Source organism: Peromyscus maniculatus, chromosome 7, assembly GCF_049852395.1.
Source record: "Peromyscus maniculatus bairdii isolate BWxNUB_F1_BW_parent chromosome 7, HU_Pman_BW_mat_3.1, whole genome shotgun sequence".
Classification (NCBI taxonomy): domain Eukaryota; kingdom Metazoa; phylum Chordata; class Mammalia; order Rodentia; family Cricetidae; genus Peromyscus; species Peromyscus maniculatus.
The window spans coordinates 108,992,444-109,012,336 of record NC_134858.1 but is presented as its reverse complement, the minus strand read 5'-3'; the positions used below and the strand labels follow the sequence as shown (position 1 = coordinate 109,012,336).

Here is a 19,893-nt window from a genome sequence, read left to right as displayed (position 1 = left end):
GCTTCTGGAGTATCTCTAAGTGAGCACACCTTTTCTCAGTTTAAAGGTCTATTCCTGAAACCTTCCAAAACGCCTGTCCCCTCTCACTCTCTCAGTTGGTCCCCGGTTCCCACACATCACACTTCCACTTCCATCTCTGCCACACTTATTGTCTGAAAATCCTCACGCCCTTGAAGCCAGAAAGCAGGCTCCTCTTTCCTGGAGGTCCCAGGATCTCAGGGTACATCCTAAAGACATGCCAGGACAAAAGAAAAAATTAGAAAGAAAAATGCATGCACACAGACTGTGAAGTCTCCCCTCCTGTACCTACTGCCTCTCTGAGTACCTACATTAATATTTAAGCCAACAGCTTGCTGGTTAATTTCCAATTTGCTGTGTTCTGTAGTCCAGGCATTCCTGAATTCCAGAGTACACAGAAACCACCTGAAGCTTGTTAAACATACACTGGTGTCCAGTCAGTCTTCTGGGAATGGGTTCCAGAATTTGCATTTCTCATAATCGACGTTACTGGTCCCTGCCCACACTCTGAGTAGCAAAGATTAAAAAAAAATCAAAATCCAGGGTCTCCTAGGAGTGTTGCTTGTCTGCAAGTGTTTAATTTTATAGTGAGAAACTACTGATATTATCAAAACATGCCACCAAGAACAGTGACATGGGGCATCCAGCATGGTTACCTTCTACAGGGAATGGCAAACAGGCCCAGACTTGAGTGTACACCTTTATTGGCACCAGTTGCCACAGAGCAGGAAGGCTAGGGAATGGCTGGAAGACATTTTTGTACACAGGCTCCAGAGATCCTGGGAGGAGATATCGGGCTCTGTGTCTGAAGAGGGAACAGACATTGGGGTGTAGCTATGCTGGTGGAATACTAGCACTCATGAAGCCCTGAGTTCTGTCCCCAGTTCTGCATAAGCCGGATGTGGGGTGCACATCTGTAATACCAGCACTTGGGAAATGGAGGCAGGAGAATCCAAAGTTTACTTATCCTCTAGTACATAGCAAGTTTAAGGACAGCTAGAGACCCTGACTCAAAAAAAAAAGGGGGGGGAGGCAGCATGGTGCCTATCCAAGTATGTTCACCAATCCTAGAAAGTTGGTTCAAGAACCTCGGAGCTGCAGGGAGAATGAAAGGGGGAAGGGGCTAAATTTCCAAGGCTTGTGTGAGCTCTGAACTCCAGGTGACCAGGTAGATGTGAGAAGAACCACCCCTGCCTGCCATCTGCACAGGCCCAGCAGAAGCCATGGAGAGAAAGCAACCTAAGAGCAACAGAGGGAGGAGTCAGAAGTTGCATAGCAACGGGGTGGGGTGGGGGGAGGAGCCACAGTATATCCAAGTGATTCAACGCTCTGCCCATGAGGTTGCAGGTGGAGGGTCTGTGTGAGCAGAAGGCTGCTGGGACTCAGCACACTGGGCATTACTATCAACATGGCCCCATTTGCTCCCAGAGCTGGCAGTAATGGTGACCCTTCTCTCGGGCTCCCTTTCCTCCAGATGGGCATTCCAGCCACTGCCTGGCATGGACTCCCCAGCTCCTCTTTCTTCTCACTGGTTCTGAAGTGGCCTGACTCTGAACAGCCTCCTTGCCAGCGTTCTCCATGCCAATCCACCCCGTCCGTCCCTCACACTGTCTTTCTCTAGGACACTTGAGGAGGCTGGCCTGCTTTGAGCCTCCAGGGGCTCTCTCTGGGGACAGCTGGTCTTTCCTTCCTACCCTGGGTTTAATGTTTCTTCCCAGTTCGCCTACAACTGCATCCCCAAGGCTCCACCACCCACTCCGTGAATTCCCAAAAGGGTGCAGATTCCAGGCCCAGCTGAGTCTTTCTTTGACCTGAATTGTTAAACTTAACTCCAACAGAGGAGATTCTCAGTAGCTTTGCTTTGGGCTGGGTGCTACATAAGGAAGGCTTTTGGGTAGGTCCTTTCGGAAGCATTCACCCACCTTGTGCCCACTTCTCCTCCAGCCACCCAGACGCTAAGACTCCACCACTAGCTTGTTCCACCTCGTTACTCCAGGCTCCCAGGCCACTGGCCAGTGTCGGACAGCACTTCAAACACACCGGGCTGGAGGGAGAGTTAACACACTCTCTCCCTGTTAGGGGCTGGAGGGAGAGTTAACACACTCTCTCCTTGTTAGGGGCTGAAAGGAGAGTTAACACACTCTCTCCCTGTTAGGGGCTGAAGGGAGAGTTAACACACTCTCTCCCTGTTAGGTTTAAAGGTAAGATTCCCCCCCACCCCAGATTCCTGTGTTTGAACAATTTGGTCCCCGGAGAGATGCTGTTTGGGAAAGCTGTAGAACCTTTAGGAGGTGGACTCCACTAAAAGAAGTGGGTCCTTGAGAGGTCCTGTCCTCCCTCCGTGTTCTGCTGAGATCTGAGCAAGTGCCTGCCACAAATCCGAGCCCTCGGCCACCATGCCTTCCCTGTCACAGTGGATTGTTTCTGCTCAAACCATGAGCCAAAGCGAACTTTGCTTCCCCAAGTTGCTCTCTGTCAGATGTCTGATGCTGTGTCAGCAGGAAAGGAGGAAGGATGTGTCCTGTGTGTGAGGCTGCAGAAGATGCTAGGAAGGCGAACTCCCAGGGCGGGGCTGTGGGTCAGTGGGCCGTTGGCTCCGTAGTAGAGCACCTGCCCCACATACATACAGCCATGGAGTCCATGCACAGCACCACCTTTGTTTTGCAAGACAGGGTTTCTCTGTGTAGCCCTGGCTGTCCTGGAACTCACTCTAGACCAGGCTGTTCTCAAATTCAGACATCCACCTGCCTCTGCCTCTCGAGTGCTGGGATTAAAGGTGTGTGCCACCACTGCCCAGGTACATTTTTTTTTTTATTAAGCACAAACTCACATGCCTTTGTTTACTCACTTCTGTATCCTCACAGTTCTGTTTGGATGGGTTAGATGGGTATAAAGACGCCTGAACCATCCATCAGTCATTACCTGCAGCTGGGACTTACCCATTTGCCATGTGTATCTGAACAGGCAGGAGACTGTCACTGTACAGGACAGAAGAGTGACACAGCCTGCAGATTCTTTTAACAGTCACTTTTTTTAGAGTGGACTGTGGTGGTGTACACCTGTAATCCCAGTACTGAGGATATTGGGGCAGGGGGATTGCCATGAGTTGGAGGCCAGTCTGAACTACACAGTGAGTTCAAACCCTTGCCCCCTCAATCCTCTTTTAAGTGATATTGACTTCTTAGTAAGACCACATCAGTGAACCCCAAATAACTAAACAGTGAGCAATTAAAATAATCTTAAGAGGGATATTTCAAAAAATACAGCTTTGGGGGATGGAAAGATTGTTCAGTGGTTAGGAACATTTGATGCTCTTGAAGAGGACCAGAAATCGGATTCAAGCACCCTCAGCTGCTGCTCACTAACACTAACTCCAGTTCCAGGGGATCCAACGCCCTCCTCTGGCCTCTACCTACAGACACCTGCACTCATGTGCCCGTAGCCCCATACATACATATAATTAAAAAATAAATATTTTTAAAATATAGATTTTATTCATATTCATGAGAAATGGTACATTTGGGAAATATTGGGGTTGGTTGTAAAAATAAATCATAGGGAAATGTTTTGAATGATTTTGTGCCAATAAATAACATAAATGAAATTATTAATTCCGTGGAAGACAAATATTACCTGACTTCACTGTGCTGCTCTCTGAGTCTTGGGCACACCTGACTGACAAAGATACTTCTCATAAATATTCAATAACATGGTGGCTTATATGATTCACTTGACTTTCTGGTAAAAATTCCCAAGAACGACTTATATTGAAATAGAAATTCTTTGTAAACAAAAGTAAAGTCACAAACCCAGTCTCAGGAGGTCTGTGTTGGGTGCAAAGGCTGTCTGGATATAAATATTTGTGTATGAAGACATCTATTGACAGCTGCAGAGAGTGAACAGTTAGCAATCACCACCCAGGTCCACAGCGGCAGGCACTAAAACAACTCTTCCTGGATCCTGAGTGGTTTTGAATAAGAGCTCTGGTGCACTGAGGTTGTCCTTTGTAACCACAACATTAAAGCAAACTCTCAGGGTCTGCGGAGATAATGGAACAGACACAAGACTCCGCAGGGGGTATCAACACCTCAGCAAAATAGCCTGAGCTCAGCTTTGCCCTAGTTGTGAAGACAGCCGGCATCCCACTGGGCAAAACACAGTCACACCGTGTTCCCAGAGCTGGTGATAAACAGGTGAGCTTCCCCAATGTCCCTGCAGACGGAATGTTCTAAAAAAGAAATTCTAAAGTGGATGAGGAGTCCAAACAAAGGAGAATGTTGGCACAAAGCAGACTAAGGTGCAAACATTTCTTCCACCCAGGGATCAGATTGGGTTTGGTTTTCTTCTCTCTTGAAGAAGGAAAGGGGTGGTGGACACTCGCCACAGCAGCAGGTGTCCACAGAGCTCAGGCAGCCATCCCAGCACCCACCCACTCAGAGAAGCAGAGGCCAGGAGCATCACAGGTGCTAGCAGAGTCCAGCATCCTCCCTCTGTGGTTCACCCTGTGAAGACGGGAGCAATGGGCCAGCCATAGGCTCTGGTGCGTGCAGCAAGCACTCAGCACACTGTGACCACAGGGACACTGAGGCAGGCTACTTCGCTGCAAGAAGAGCAGCTCCCCCACAGAGCCCACCCCACTTTCTGGGGGCATCAAACACAGACGGCCTTGGACCCTCCAGTTGCCCCTTATGGCTCCAGCTTCCCTGGGGAGTAATGGCTAAGTTTCTGCGGGAGACCTTTCAATGCTCTCTTGCCATGTGGCAGAAAGAAAGAAAGAAAGAAAGAAAGAAAGAAAGAAAGAAAGAAAGAAAGAAAGAAAGAAAGAAAGAAAGAAAGAAAGAAAGAAAGAAAGAAAGAAAAAGAGAGGGGGGAGGGGGAAGGGAGGGGAAAGGAGAGAGGGAAGGAAGGGAGGGAGGGAAGGAGGGAGAGAGGAAGGAAGGAAGGAAGGAAGGAAGGAAGGAAGGAAGGAAGGAAGGAAGGAAGGAAGGAAAGAAGGAAGGAAGGAAGGAAGGAAAAGAAAGAAAAGAGGCAAAGAAAGAAACAAACAAAGAAACATGGCTTGCAAGAGTGGCTTCTACTAAATAAATGGATTTGCTTGGGAAGATTCCAAGCATACCAAGCTATTGCCAGGACTGAGGTAGGCTAGCAGTGAACAGGCATTGTATGAGGGAAGCCATAGGTGATACTAATGAAAACAGCCTGTAGCCTGAGTCTGTAACCATCAGAATGTGCCGGCAAGCACATCAGCCATGTAACCATGTACATGGGGTTTTCTATCTTTTTGCCCCAACTCTCTCTCTCCCCCTCCCTCCCTCCCCCCCTCTCTCTCTGTCCCCCTCCCCACCTCCCCCTCCCATCCCTCCTCTTCTTTCTCCTCCTCCTTTTGAGACAGGGTCTCCCTGTGTAGTTCTGGCTGTCCTGGACCTTGCTTTGTAGACCAGGCTGACCTCAAACTCAGAGAGATCATCCTGCCTCAGCCTCCTGAGTGCTGGGATTAAAGAGGTGGGCCACAAGGCCAGGTGGTGGTGGCACCCACCTTTAATCCCAGCACTTGGGAGGTAGAGCCAGGCAGATCTCTGAGTTCGAGGCCAGCCTGGAAACCCTGTCTCAAAAGAAACAAACACAAAAAGATGTGGGCCACCGTGCCCAGCTATTCTGCCCCACACTTTATCTAAAACCTCTCGATCAGCTTCCTGCAGGTCCAGCGTGCCTCTGGCTGGTGACACCCCTATGCCCAGGCAGGCAGCTGTCTCTAACCACTGTTCTTGCTATGTTGGCACGGAGGGCCCATCTATGCCCGGTTTCCCACGCATTACCTTCTGCTGCCTGAACTTGCTCATTCACCTGTGAATCCCACACACTCATTTACACCAGGCCTGATCAATGACGATTGACAGAGAGGCAGCTGCCCAAAATGAAAAGTCCTAGGTGTCAGGCATGCACTGGAGTTCTCCAGAGACTCACACTGAGATGGATGTGCACCCTATAAAGACGTGTGTGTAAGCATACCAGTGAATAATCTCCCAGAGCTCACTGGAGCACCTTCCAACATTTCTTTCATATACCCTTCTTTGCCCAGGTCTGCCAGAGACCCCATGTCCTACTCTCAGTCATCTGCTGAGGACACAAATCTTCTGCTCCAGCACCAACCGTCTGTACAGTCCCAACGGAGGAACTGAGATGCTCTACCTCTGCCCCTGACCCCTCCAGCTCTAATACCATAGCTTCTATGATGTTGCTATATCTACCACAGTGGCATATAGTAGACTCTCGGAAAATACATGTGAGTGAATGAATGGCTAATGCAAGGCAATTACTAGTGATTGTCCTGGTAACCTAATGTTAAAGCTAGTGTACTAAAAGCAGATACTGTCAAGAATATGGGAAGAACGAAGAACAGGTAAGAAAAAAATCACTAAACCATGAAAGCATCTGCCTATTACTGGCTGTGTTATAGAAGAAGGTAGTTAATTGTAGGTTAAAGAAACACAATGCCAACTTCCAGATGGAGACAGCCCGTGCATCAGGAAGGCCCAGTTTCTGACTGTTACTCAAGGCAACATGGGAAATGTAAAACGTTCCTTTTCCCCTGTGAAATGAACACATACTTAATGCTCTGCTCCATCCTGAAAAAAGTCCACTGATCATGATTTGTATGTGTGTGTGTGTGCACACGTGTGTGCATGTGTGCCTGTGTGCATGTGTGAGAGAGAAATCCAGTGTCTTCCTTAGTCACTCTCTACTTTTTTTCATTTGTAATTATTATTGTGTGTGTTCACTCACACACACAATAGTGTACATTCATGCTATTGTGTGAGTATGGATACCAGGAAGCATCGTGAAGCTGGCTCTCTCCCTCACTTTTACATGGAGTCCAGGGCTCGAACTCAGGTCACCAAGCTCAAGACTAAAGTGCCTCTACCAGACCAGCCTTCTCACCTGCCCCTTCACCTTATTATCTGAGACAGCATCTCTCACTACGGGACAGCTCACTGCCTGGCTAGACGAGCTGGCCAGCAAGCCCCAGCGATCCTCCTACCATCTCCCCAGCACGAGACACTATGTTGTCACACCTGACTTTCTCCATGGGTACTGGAGATCCGAACTCACATCCAGTGTGGCAAACACTTGACCAACTGAGCCTTCTTTCTCTCCACATTCCTAAGAGCATTTAAGAACCCACAGACTGTGCCTGTGTCCCAGACATCCTGGAGTCCAAGGGAGGAGGCCCAGTCCGATCCTATGCCCACACCCTGCGCCACCACCACCCCACCCCCCAGCCCCCATGCACCTTCACCAACATGCTTCACTGCTTGGTCCTGGCCACGAAGTCTAAGAAACTAAACAGAGAGAGGCTGGGCAGACATGATGTTTTTGCTTTGTAACAGACCAAATGGTTTAGAAAACCATCCATAGATGCCAGGGACACAGGACCTTGGATTGTCTTGGGCTCCCAGATTCCTTCCTTCTTGTGAGCATGGCAACGATCTTCCTTTCACAGTACCATCATCTTTGGAGAACACCCTCTCCGAGAGCAGAGAAACCCCTTCAGCTGTCCAGTCTGTGCTTAAAACGATCAAATCATCAAATGTCTAACTCAATAAAGCAATGCTCAAGGAAAAGCACAAAAGGGCTTCCACAGCCAACGCACAGCAAATTTCCACCCACACACTGAACTTTCTCTTATGTCAGATGCTGGGGGCTCTGAAAACCTGGGGCTGCCGGTGAACCCAAATCCCAAAATATAAAGGGGGCTGATGCTAATATATTCAACTTCTTTCTGTTTCCTTTTACTTTTGAAGTAGAGCCTATTGTTTTGTTTGCTCAACATGTGCACAGGTTAAGAACATGACTTGGGACATGGTGTCCTTACAGGTGCTTTTATGTTAACCAGTCTGGCCTGCCAGGCCCGTCTTTAGCATCAGTGCAGAGGCGGCTACCTCTGGCACCATCTGCTGTTACCCAGGCTATGTTATTACTGACAAGTGCCAATTGTCTGCAAGAAACCTTTGATGTGCGGACGACTGGAGTCACAGGTGGGTTTATACATGTGAGAGGTTGTGTCTCAAAGAGAAAACGCACGCTGAAGCCAGGCTGCTTGTCTCCACAGCATCCCTGACGGTCGGTGTACTTGGCTGAGAACAGGACCTGTGAGCCTATGAGTCTCCTTGCTCCCTCTGCACCTCCATAAACTCACTTCAATTCTAGGACATGCCTGTTTATTCATTCTGAGCCACATGGAAAAGCAAACTGAGCTCATGAAACCATTTTCTATGTTTCCTTACTACAAAATATAAGGTAAAAATACTTAATGACATATTTTTCTTATATGTTAATTTCAACATATAAAGGAAAGTTTATACACACACTAGCTTTCCTACAGAAACTTCAGTAAGTTGGGTTTTTTTAAGTCAACTTTTGAAAACTCCTGAGAATAGCTTTAACTAGAAATGTGTTGATTGATGTAGGAACTAGTGTAAAACTGTGAGAAGGGGGCTTTGAGGGGAGCGGCTCGGTTGGCAAAGTACTTTCTGTATATGTATGAGGACCTGAGTTCGATCCCCAGCACCCATATGAAGAGTAAAAAGCCGGATGGAGTAGCACCTGCTTGAAACCCCAGCACTGGGGGGACAGATAAGGCAGAATCACTGCCACCAGCCCAGCTTAATGGGCAAATTCCAAGTCAAATAAGAAACATGGTCTCAAAAACAAACTACTGAGCTACTGAGAACAACACTCAAGGTTGTCCTCTGGTATGAACGAGCGCGCGCGCGCGCGCGCACACACACACACACACACACACACACACACACACTGTCAGAGGTATTGCAAGAGTCATGTGAACCACAGTCCAGAGGTCAAACCCGCTCTAAACAACTCCCATCTCTTCCCCATTGTAATTAGTAGGTTCGAGGCCATTTAAACACCAGTGTAAGTTTCGGGAGAGAAGAGGAGGAGGTGAAGAGTGAGGCTCATAAAACACAGTGGGGTTTCCTAGACTTTTTCCACTCTTCCTGTAGAGCCCTGCAGGGGCTCATGCCTGTGGGATCTGCTTCTTGGGATATGTTCCACGCGTGGGAAACACAGATGAAAAAAAACAAAACAAGGGGTCTGTCCTCAGGGGAGGTAGGTATGCATTTGATGAAAGGTCATGTGGGAACAGGGTACATGTGTGTAGATGTGGAAGCCAGAAGTTGGCATCAGGTGTTTTCCTCAATCATTTTCTACCTTATTTTCTCTTTGAAACATTCTCTCAGTGAAGCTGGGGGTCACTTTCAGCTAGATTGGCTGGCCAGGGGGCCCCGGGCTCCTCCTGTGACCATCCCCCCGAGCCAGGACTGCTGGCATGCGCTCCCATGCAGAGCTTCTCACATGGCTGCCAAGGATCCAAACTCAGGCCCCCATACTGCACCAGCTGAGTTATCTCTCTAGACAAATCCCAAGAACCCTCTCTCCAGTTTCAACAGCACTGATTCCGAAGGATACAGATATCTTCAGTGTCTCTCAAGAGTTGACAGATGTTTTGATTCTATAATCATCAATACTGAGAATGCCATTTTGCATAAATACATAGTAAAAAGATGGCAACAATGTGTTTGGGGCCATTTCAGAAACTGTTAGAAATTCTGTCCTAATTCTAATCAAAATTCATTGAATTATTCTTTATGAAACTCAAGCCAGAAATTTAAACAACCGTTCTCAAAGTCAATCATTCTGAAACATTACAAATATTGCTAATTTTATACTTGCAAACTGAAGGATGGCAACATGAAAACATTAAAAGCCTTTAGTAGTCTTTTGTAATTGAACCATTGTGCTTTTATAAGAGCAGAAAACTTTGTATACACAGAAAAACCACTACAATTCACAAACTGCAATAGTCTTGAAATCAGAGGCAAGGTGTTTTACCCAAGGTCCCACGGGGCCAAAGGGCATGGCAGCATTGCAAAGGGCAAAGTGCACATGTTTTGTGTTAAAAGGCAAAGCTATGGTGAAGTCGCATGAGGAAACAGTTGTGAACACTACCAGAAGCACCTCTGGCTCATTACGTGTTTGCCTTTGTATTAATTTTTGGTTGTGTGTTCAGAAACCCTTCTATTGCCAAATGTTTCGTGACCCCCACATTCAGTTATACAAGTCTGTGTGGATTTAACAATCTGTAGCACGCACTACAGAGATTTGATCACAACGGTACTTTTTCAGAAATTCAAGCAAATAACATAACTCTAGCCTCCAAATAGCTGCCACTTCACACTATAATTTAATATAGAATCAAAGATGATTGCAACCCAAGCAGGCAATCTGGAGTCATTTTTATTCAATATTGGAACAATGGACCAATGATTTAGAAATGGAGTAAATTTGGATAAATTTCAAAAATAACACCAAGGTGTCTTCTGGAGGAAGTAAAAGTGAGACAGAAAATCATTCATTTTTACTTTACTATTCCCCCACAGTTTAGCGGTGAGAATCAGTCAGGGATGGGGGTGTAACTCAGTTGGTAGAGACTTGCCTAGAGCATGCAAAGCACCAGGTGTGTTGGCCTTCTTGTAACACCAGCACTCAGGAAATGGAGGCAAGACAATCACAAGTCCAAAGTCACCCTTGACTTTATAGCTGGTTGAAAGCCAGTCTGGGCTATATGAGATCATGCCTCAAAGAAAGTAAAAGAATAGATAAAAAGTAAAAAAAAAAAATTAAAGGTGAAAATGTGGGTCAAGGATCCCCAGAATCCTCAACAGGGAATGGGGAGGTAGAAAGGGCACAGGCTTTGGTAGAAGTCCCTTAGAGAGTCCTCCTGGTGTCCAGAGTTGGACAAGCAAATGCCTCAGTTAGTAAATGTCAAGGAGCCAAGGGGTTACCACAGTAGTTTTTTGCTCTAATGAATCCCAGTGTGACTACAAGGCTTCTTCTACATCAGCTCCTCCATCTGAGGAACTCGGTCCCCAGAACCGCCAGAGCAACAGAGCAGAGCAGAGGAAGTGCCCTGACTTTTAAATGCCTAGCATGGGACATGGCAAACTGTACTCCCACCCACAATCCACTTACAGTAGCTGCTCACACGAGCCCAAATGAGCCCCCAAGTGTCAAGTCCTCCCCAAAGCAGAAGCTGGGAAAGGATTTGAATTGATTTGTGCTTACTATGCTGAGAATCTCTGGAAACTAGAGACATGCCTCCTATCCATGGCTGTCCTGCCTGGGGGACATGGACACTCATAACTATCTTCATCCCTCTGGCAAATGAGGATGGCTCTAATGCTCAGGAACTGCCCAGCACTTCTGGACTGCACTAAAGATAGCTCAGCCATGCCCCTGCAACCAGAGAAAGCCCTCTAACGGGGCCAAGGCAGCTTGCAAAGGACAAGAGGTGGTGTGCTCGGGACCATGGACAGAGACAATGGCATCAGCTAAGAAGGGGGAACGCGTGGGTATTCAGCAAGACCAACTGTCTCTGCCACACTGAAACTGAACTTCCAGACAGCTCTAGCTGCAGACACATGAAACCAAAACAACACCCATAAGAAGCTCAACCAGCTTCACCTAAGTCATCCTGGCACAGCCATTCCTAAAAATCGCAGTCAACCTTGAGGCCCAAAGATGCTTCCTGTAGAGTCCTGCAGGAGCCATGCTTGTGGGATCTACTCCATTGGAGAGGTTCACGGTCATGTGGACAAAGGTCCACGTGTTCCCGTGTGTAGATGTGGAAGCCAGAGGGTGTTTCCCCAGTCGCTTTCCTGTGACCATCCCCCCAGAGCCAGGACCGCTGGCATGTGCTCCCATGCACAGCTTCTCAGATGGCTGCCAGGGATCCAGACTCAGGCCCCCCACTTGCAGAAGAAGCATTTTACCAGCTGGGCCACCTCTCTGGCCCAGTCACAGAACCCCGTGGCCAGTTCCAACAGAAGCAGAGGAAAGAGGCTCCATGCCTCCCCAGAAAGTCCAGAGGCTCTACTTTGATTCTTCTCCCCAAGGCAGGGAGGCTAAAAGGTCAACCCTGATTTAAAAAAAAGAAAAAAGAAAAAAGAGGAGAGAAGAAGCCACATGGGGATGCTGGCTCATGGTACTTCTGTCTGTTGTATATTAGGTTAATCATTATACAGAAAGAAAACAGTGAATAACATTAAAAATATTTGTTTTTACTTTTTAATGTATTATTCTCTCTCTCTCTCTCTCTCTCTCTCTCTCTCTCTGTGTGTGTGTGTGTGTGTGTGTGTGTGTGTGTGTGTGTGTGCACTGACACACACCACAGCACGTGTGTGGTAGCCAGATGACAATTTGCTGGAATTAGTTCTCTCTTTCCACCATGTGGATTCCATCGACTGAGCCAAGTTCATAAGATTTGGTGGCAGGTGTTTTACCCACCTCACCAGCCCTAAAAATATTTCATACTGAACACTTCGGTTAACACAAGACTTCAGTCTGGAAACCACACAAGTTTAGTGTATGACAATTTGTCTGTGTGTTTCCTGTCCTCTCTATTCCCTTCCTCAAAGTGCAGTTTCCGTTTTCCTTGTCCCCTAATTGCCTAGAGATCATTTACCCTCAACCATGTCACTCTTCACAAGAATTTTAAGCATCTCTGCCTTTAGAAACAGAGTGGAAAGTTTACCAGGCTCTTAAAAATTGAAGCCCTCTAAAGGAAGAAACAAAAAAGACGAGTTCCCTAGTGTTGGCTTAAATCACTGTCTTCTACACTGCGTCCTCCACACGTGGCGGCATTCAGTAGTTCCAAAGCCCTGATGCTTAGTGATCTTCTGCGACCATAGACCAAGGACAAGCATCTAGACACACTTCCATCATAGCTATGAACTGAATATGTTCAGGGCCTGAACTTGATGGCTGGTGCTTTTTTTGTTAAGATAGAATCTTTGGTTCAGTCTCAGAAGACTCCTTCCAGGTCGGATGAGTGTGATGTGCTGTGTGCCCCGCCCTGTGCGCTGTGTGGTGGCTCCGTTCTCTCATCAGTTTGAGATCTCCACATTACAATGCTTATTTGCTACTTTCCTTACTAGACAATGAAAATAATATTTAGTGAGTTCGGGGAGAAGGCCTGGTTGGTAAAGTGCTTGTCAAACAAGCAGGAGGACCTGAGTTCAATTTTCAGCACCCATGTTTGAAAAAACAAAAAACCGGGAGGGTGGTGTGCACCTGTGACCCCTGAATTGGGGAAGCATAGGCAGGAGGATCCATGGAATGTGCTGACCAGTCAGCCTGGAAGGCAAGTTCTAGATTCAGGGAGAGAATGATTGAGAAAGACCTCTGATGTTGACCTCTGACCTCCACATGCAAGTGCAAAACAAGTACACACATTCATAAATACACATACACACAAATAAATAAAATTGAACCTAATATTTCCTCTTGGAAGGTAGAAGCAGGTAGATCTCTGTGAGTTCAAGGCCAGGCTGCTCTAGGTAATGAGTTCCAAAAAAAGTCAGAGCTACATAGTTAAACATGTCTCCAAAAATATATATCTCCTTGTGCAAATTGTATTGCTAACTCAAGAATACATATGAGAAAATATGTATGTGGTAAAACTTGACCAGAACACAGTCATGTAAGCGATTCAACATCATGAATAAAAACAAAGGAAGAACAATTTTTTTTTTTGAGAACCTGCGATTCCCGAGTGTGTCAGGCTTTCCCAGGGTGCACTGCGATTCCCGAGTGTGTCAGGCTTTCCCAGGGTGCACTGCGATTCCCGAGTGTGTCAGGCTTTCCCAGGGTGCACTGCACACTCTAAACTAAGGGAGAAGTCAGCTCTGTGCTTTAAGAGACATCACTTTGTCCAGGGTACATGGGATGGGGTTGGAGGGAGCAGGAAGCTCTAGGTGAGGCCAGATGTGGCCAGTGCTAAGGGTTAAGGGAACTCACAGCATCTGTAACTCCAGCATCAGGGGAGCCAATGTCCTCTTCTGGCCTCCAGTACATCGGGCACATGGTACACAGACATATATGCAAGAAGAACACCCCCACATACAACATAAAAATAAATAATTATTTAATATATAGAGAGGGAGCGGTTCCGTGTATGAAATGACATGAAGTATTTGTGTTTTTTAAGCATTTCTTTCTTTGCTTCTATGTGTGTGTACAGGATCACATATGTGTGAGTTGGTTCTCTCCTTCCAGGACTCTGGCTCAGGTTATCCATCTTGGTGGCAAGTGCCTTCACCCCCTGAGCCCTCAGACCAGCCCAGTATTCTTTTTTTTTTTTTTTTGATTCTGACTTATTTTGCTGAGCATGACAATCCCCAGTTTAATTTGTTTCTATTTCATCTTTCTTCATGTTAAATTATATGTGTGTGTGTGTGTATATATACATATATATGTGTATATATATATATATATATATATATATATATATATATATATATATATCCTGTTTCCTTGATCTGTTCATCTGTCGGTGGACATTCTGATTCCATACTCTGATTATTGTGAATAGCACTGTAATAAACACAGGTATCAAATATTTCCACTCTGTGCTGATTTTGACTATTGACTTCAGTTTTATATGCAGGAATGGTATAGCTGGATCATGTGGTTGTTCTATTTTCAGGGGGTTGGGTTTCTTTTTTAGACATTTCATGCTAATTTCCACAGAGCCTGGACTAATTTATATCTCCACCTACAGTATATCAGGGTTCTTCCCCACCCCCATCCTCACCCACATCTGTTATTTGTTTTCTTGAAGATAAACATCCTGATTGCAGTGACCTAGAATCTCAGTGTACCCCCTCCAATTGCCCACCAGCTTTATAAAATGCTTTCACCTGTATGTTATAATTATCTATTTCAATGTCAGATCCTACCAGGCCCACCACACTGTGATAGGACCAATAATAACCTGCGTACTCCTGAATCCTCAAGGCCAGAATAAGAAAGATGCCGTATTGGCCATTTAGTCAAGAGGGACTTTCTCGAGAGGATTGATTCTAGGGCACCTGACAGCAGCTGGATTAGAAACAAAAACCACCAAGGACAACATCTTACTTACTAACAGCATCCCTTAGGGGTCTTCAGCCGGCTCCAAGCCAGACCCTTCCAAGAATCCTGAATCTGCCCGCTGAGGAATTGGCCATGTCTCCCATACACTGCTTGGTCCCCATGAGGATTCAGATTTTCCCTGGGAAGAAATGACTACAGACTCAGTTTTAAAAGTGTGGTCCCCAAATAAGAAAGGCCTACAAGAATTTAGGAACTGGTTTAAAATAAAAAGAAAAAAGAAAAGAAAAGGGGAAAAAAAGGCAGAATCTCAGACTCCAAGACATTCTGAATCCAAATCTCCATTTTTACCTACATTGCCAGATGGCTCAAACGCCCAAAGCTGTTTAAAAGTTTGCTACAATCAATCTCTTCCACCTAAACATGTCAGTCACTTCAATTGTTTTCAGTTGTAGCATCTGGTAGGCGCTGCACATCAGTGTCTCCTCAGAACATCTGAAACACACTCACCTTACCAATAAAGGGAACAAGTTCAGAGAGGGTTGGTCACAGGATCAAGTGGCCTTGAAGTTTCAGAGCCAGGATCTCCAGGCAGGTCTGAAGGACTCAAGTTCTTACTCCATAACCATACAAACCTTTGCAAATTTCTGATCATTTTTGAGGCAGCTCTAGAGACTCCTTGACCCTTCATGCTCCCACTGACCCAGAATTTCTCCCTCTTCTCTCTCTCTTACTACCCACAGGATGATGCCTCCACAAGCGCCACTGTCCCCAGGAAATGGCCTCTTATCCCCAAGTAAGTACTTTATAAGCTTGCCCAATAACTGTTTGATGGGTTCATGAAAAGATTTCCCCTTTAATCATCAAACAATACTGAAGTAAGCGGAATGGCTATCATTAAGGAAAGGATTCCCAGAGAAGTTCAAAGTCTTGCCTGGGGTCTCTGGGAAGCTTCAGACAACTAGAAATGGAACCCGAAGCCCCTCCCCAGTTCCCAGGACTGACCTACACTACCAGGTAGTTCACAGAAACACCCCTTTCAAATCACTGCCCCCACAGACACTTTAAAAGGGCTCTAATGCTGGGTGTGGTGGCACACACCTCTAATCCCCGCACTCTGGAGGCAGAGGCAGGCAGATCTCTGTGAGTTCAAGACCAGCCTGGTCTACAAATTGAGTTCCAGGACATCTAAGGGTGTTACATAGAGAAAACCTGTCTTGAAAAAAACAGGGGTGTTCTGCCACCAGACAGGACAAATTCAGATGTTAACAGCAGCCACTTGAAAAAGGAGAAACCTGGAACATGAGCACACACAGGACCCTGGACCCCAAGAAAAAACATCATCAATCAAAGGCCTCTGAGGAAAGCCGTCCTCTCAGCGACAGAGACCCTGCTGTGGAAAAGGGGCCCCCAAGAGGCTCCAAGACCAGGCTGAGAGAAACCAGTCACTCACCCTAGCGAGGTACCACTGTGACTGCAGCTGTGAGACCAAGGTTCACACAGCACTTTTCCTTCCCTTGGTTGCATTTAGACAGATACTAAGGCCTTTATTGACTCAGCTTGTCCAGAGAAAAGCAAAATATTTGCCTGAAACATTAGGGGAAACCTAAGAGGGAAATTTCTCTTGAATTGGGAATTGGGAGGATTTCACTCACACACACACACACACACACACACACACACACACACACACACACACGAGAGAGAGAGAGAGAGAGAGAGAGAGAGAGAGAGAGAGAGAGAGAGAGAGAGAGAGAGAATGAGAACTTGGGACAGCCCAACAGCTCTCCAGTTTGTTTTTGCATCTCTGAGCTTCAAGCCCAAGGGCTGTGCCACCAGGAACACTGAGCACTGTGTGTACTGTCAAAGGCACTCTGATGAGGGCCATGGCACTGTGGCTTGCCAGTCCTGGTCTGGGCACCAAGACCCATGGGCCTAGACAAGGCACTCTCTGTGAATTTACCCACCCTAGAGGACTCAGGCTGTTCACTGCTGTTTGAGCAGAGCGGGGAGGAAACACATTGAGAAGGCTGTCAGATATGAAGACACATTTGTAATCCCAGCACTCAAGAGGTGGAAACAGAAGGATCATGAGTTCAAGACCAGCCTTGAGTACATAGATAGTTCAAGACCAGCCTGGTTTGTATGAGATCATGCCCCCAGAAGGAAGGAAGGATGGGGAGAGGAGAGAGAAGGGGGGAGAAAGAGAAGTGAAGGGATTTTTGTGCTGGTTAGATTTTTGTCCAGTTGACACGAGCAGGTCATTTGGAAAGAGAGAACCTACCTCAGTTGAGAAAAATGCCTCCATAAGACTGGCCTATAGGCAAATCTGTGAGCATTTCTTGATTAATGATAGATGTGGGAGGGTCCACCTCACCGTGGGCAGTGCCACCCCTGGGCAAGTCAACCTGGATTGTATAAAAAAGCAAGCTGACCAAGCCATGGGCAGCAAACCACTAAGCAGTAGCCTCTGCTTCAGTTTCTGCCTCCGGGTTCCTACCCTGACTTCTCTTCATGGTGGACCGCAACCTGCAAACTGAAATCAACCCTTTCCTTCCCAAGGTGCTTTTGATCATGGTGTTTACCACAGCGACAGAAAGCTAAGTAGGACAGGAGGGAAATGACTCCATGTTTTGAGGTTTGTTTTTTTCTGTTTATTTCTTTGTTTGTTGTGTTATTGTTGTTCCTGGGAATCAGATACTGAGGAAGAATTCCTATGAGAGCAAGTGAGTGTGTTATCGTGTTCACAGTTGTTCATAGGAAAAGAATGGTTGGAGAATGAAGAAGTGATCTAAGAAACCCAAACAAGCCAAGTAAGGCCAGCAAAGAGCCCTGGGGGTCAACCTGATGGAATGCCACAGGAACTTTTGGTAAACAAAGGGCATCATGCCTGACTTGGCATCCTAGTGAAGAGCCAGGGATCTCTTGAAGACCCACCCAGTCCTTGCTCTGAGCTTGTACGAGCAAATTAATGCAAAGGTCCCTCCAACAAAGACAGAGGGGCTTGCCACTGGGAGCAAAGTACTCAGGGCACCGACAGGCAAGCACAGCAGAGCTCACCATAAAAGGACCATGCCCAAAGACCTTTAAAGCTAAATGAAGAGAGTTGGAGAGTTTAACTCAGAAGTCACGTCTACCTCTCTCTGCTCTTTCTCCTGTGGCGCCACACTAACAACACTGTTGTATGCCAACATGCTTTGCTGAAGCTGGGCCGTAGACAAACCAGCACTCCAGCTCTGCAGCCCTCCCGGGCTCTGCTTTCCGCTGCCTGCACCTGGGATAATGTGTGCCTGCCTATACCTCTGGGTGCCTCATTTCGTTGTGATCTTTAGCCCAACACCAGCCCCGCAGATCACCCCTGTAAGAAGCAACAGACCCCACTCCACAGCCCCCAACACACTCATCACTGCGCAGATCTCCCTAATGCCAACATGTGTTATAAGAGCTGTTGACAACGGGACCTAGCTTCCACAGGACAAACTACCATCAAGTAGAGGGAAGGGAATGGTCTGGACTCAGGAGTGAGGTGGAAAAATGACTCACTGTCAGGAGCGAACAACCTAATTCCCTCCACAACTTCTCACCCCCACTCCCAGCAGGCAGAGACTCTGGGAAGGTGTCCCCAGACGCCTCTGCCTAGCCCGGGTGCAGCCCTATCCTTTCTCCACCACACCTCGCCCCCAGAGCCAGACGTGGAAAGGAGTGAAAACGTGGCTCTATATTTGAAATGAATTGATGGTCCTGTTTCTCCCGCTCTGATGTATCCTGCTAATTCCCAAGGGCTCTGCCGGCCCTGTTGTTTTTCCTAATCCCCCTTTGTTCTTCTGTGTGTCTCTCTAGCTAGAATCAGCGCTCTGGAGAGCAGGGTTCAAGAAACTATTCCACCACTCTGGGGTGATCCTAGGCAAGGCGGTGGCTCTAGATTCTCAAAACAGATTCTTTCTGGAAAGGACGGAATAAGAGAGGTCCCTAGGTGACTAGTGCCTAGCACATGAAGACAATTAATCAATGACAGCTCCTCCTCTATGTGCCTTCCTCCTGCAGCCTTGCTGCACCGGCCCAATGTGTTTTTCCAGGAATGGCGCTCTGGCTGCTCAGAGAGGGTAGCAGCTCCAGCCGCTGTCATCCCCTAGCAAACGAGTTTCCCCGTGGTGTAGAGAGAGGGATTGCACAAGTGCACACAGGCGCACAACACACGCACGCATGCACACACGCATGCACAGTGCAGCCCCGTGGGGTCTGCCTCTGTTGCCCATCGCTCCAGAGTGAGGTTCCCACCGACAGTCGCCACGAGCACTTACCCGGGATGGGAGGCGCAGGGCGGCTCGGAGCCGGAGGTGCCGGGGTCGTGGGCGGCGGCGGCGGGCGCAGGGCGGGCGCGGCTGGCATGGCTGGCGGCCTGGCTGCAGGTGGCAGTTCCCTGACGTGGCCCGACGGCGGCCGAGCGGACACGGGAAGGCTCGGGAACTACACACTGCACGCAGTGCACGGAGCAGCTTGGGTCTCCTCGCTTTGGTTGGCGCAGGCGGCAGCCACAGTGCAAAGACAGTCTCCCAGGCGGCGCAAGCTTGACAACCGCGCGCCGCCCCGCCACCCTCCGGCCCCGCCCCGCCCCGCCCCACCTCGCCCTAGGCCGCCTGGGGGCGGTGGAGTTGGCGGTGAACTTGGGCGGGCAGACGCTCCCAGAAAGATCTCAGAACAGCCAGGACCCTATGAGACCTCTCTCTCCCATCCCCTTCCCTCACTCTCTTCCTTCCTCTCCTTCCTTCCCCCTTTGCCTCTGCAAAGCTGTCTGGCCGAGGAACTTGGGGACTGGTTTTGACCTGTTTCTCCACAGTGCTCTCAGTGATTGACTCCCAAGTCAAGGAGGCCTGGAACCCCAGTAGCCCTGCTTCTCCCTGCAGTACAGAGGTCAGACTGTAGGAA

The 19,893-nt window shown here is 47.7% G+C and overlaps 1 protein-coding gene across 1 annotated transcript in view; it reads right to left on the bottom strand.

Annotated features, from left to right (window-relative positions):
- Dclk3 (doublecortin like kinase 3) overlaps window positions 1-19,572 on the bottom strand; it is a 53,681-nt gene extending 34,109 nt beyond the window's left edge. The window contains exon 1 of the mRNA XM_006975510.4: window positions 19,269-19,572. Coding sequence (XP_006975572.3) covers window positions 19,269-19,356 — 88 coding nt within the window. The 5' untranslated portion in view covers window positions 19,357-19,572. The remainder of the gene's footprint in view (window positions 1-19,268) is intronic.
- Between the last annotated feature and the right edge of the window lie 321 nt (window positions 19,573-19,893).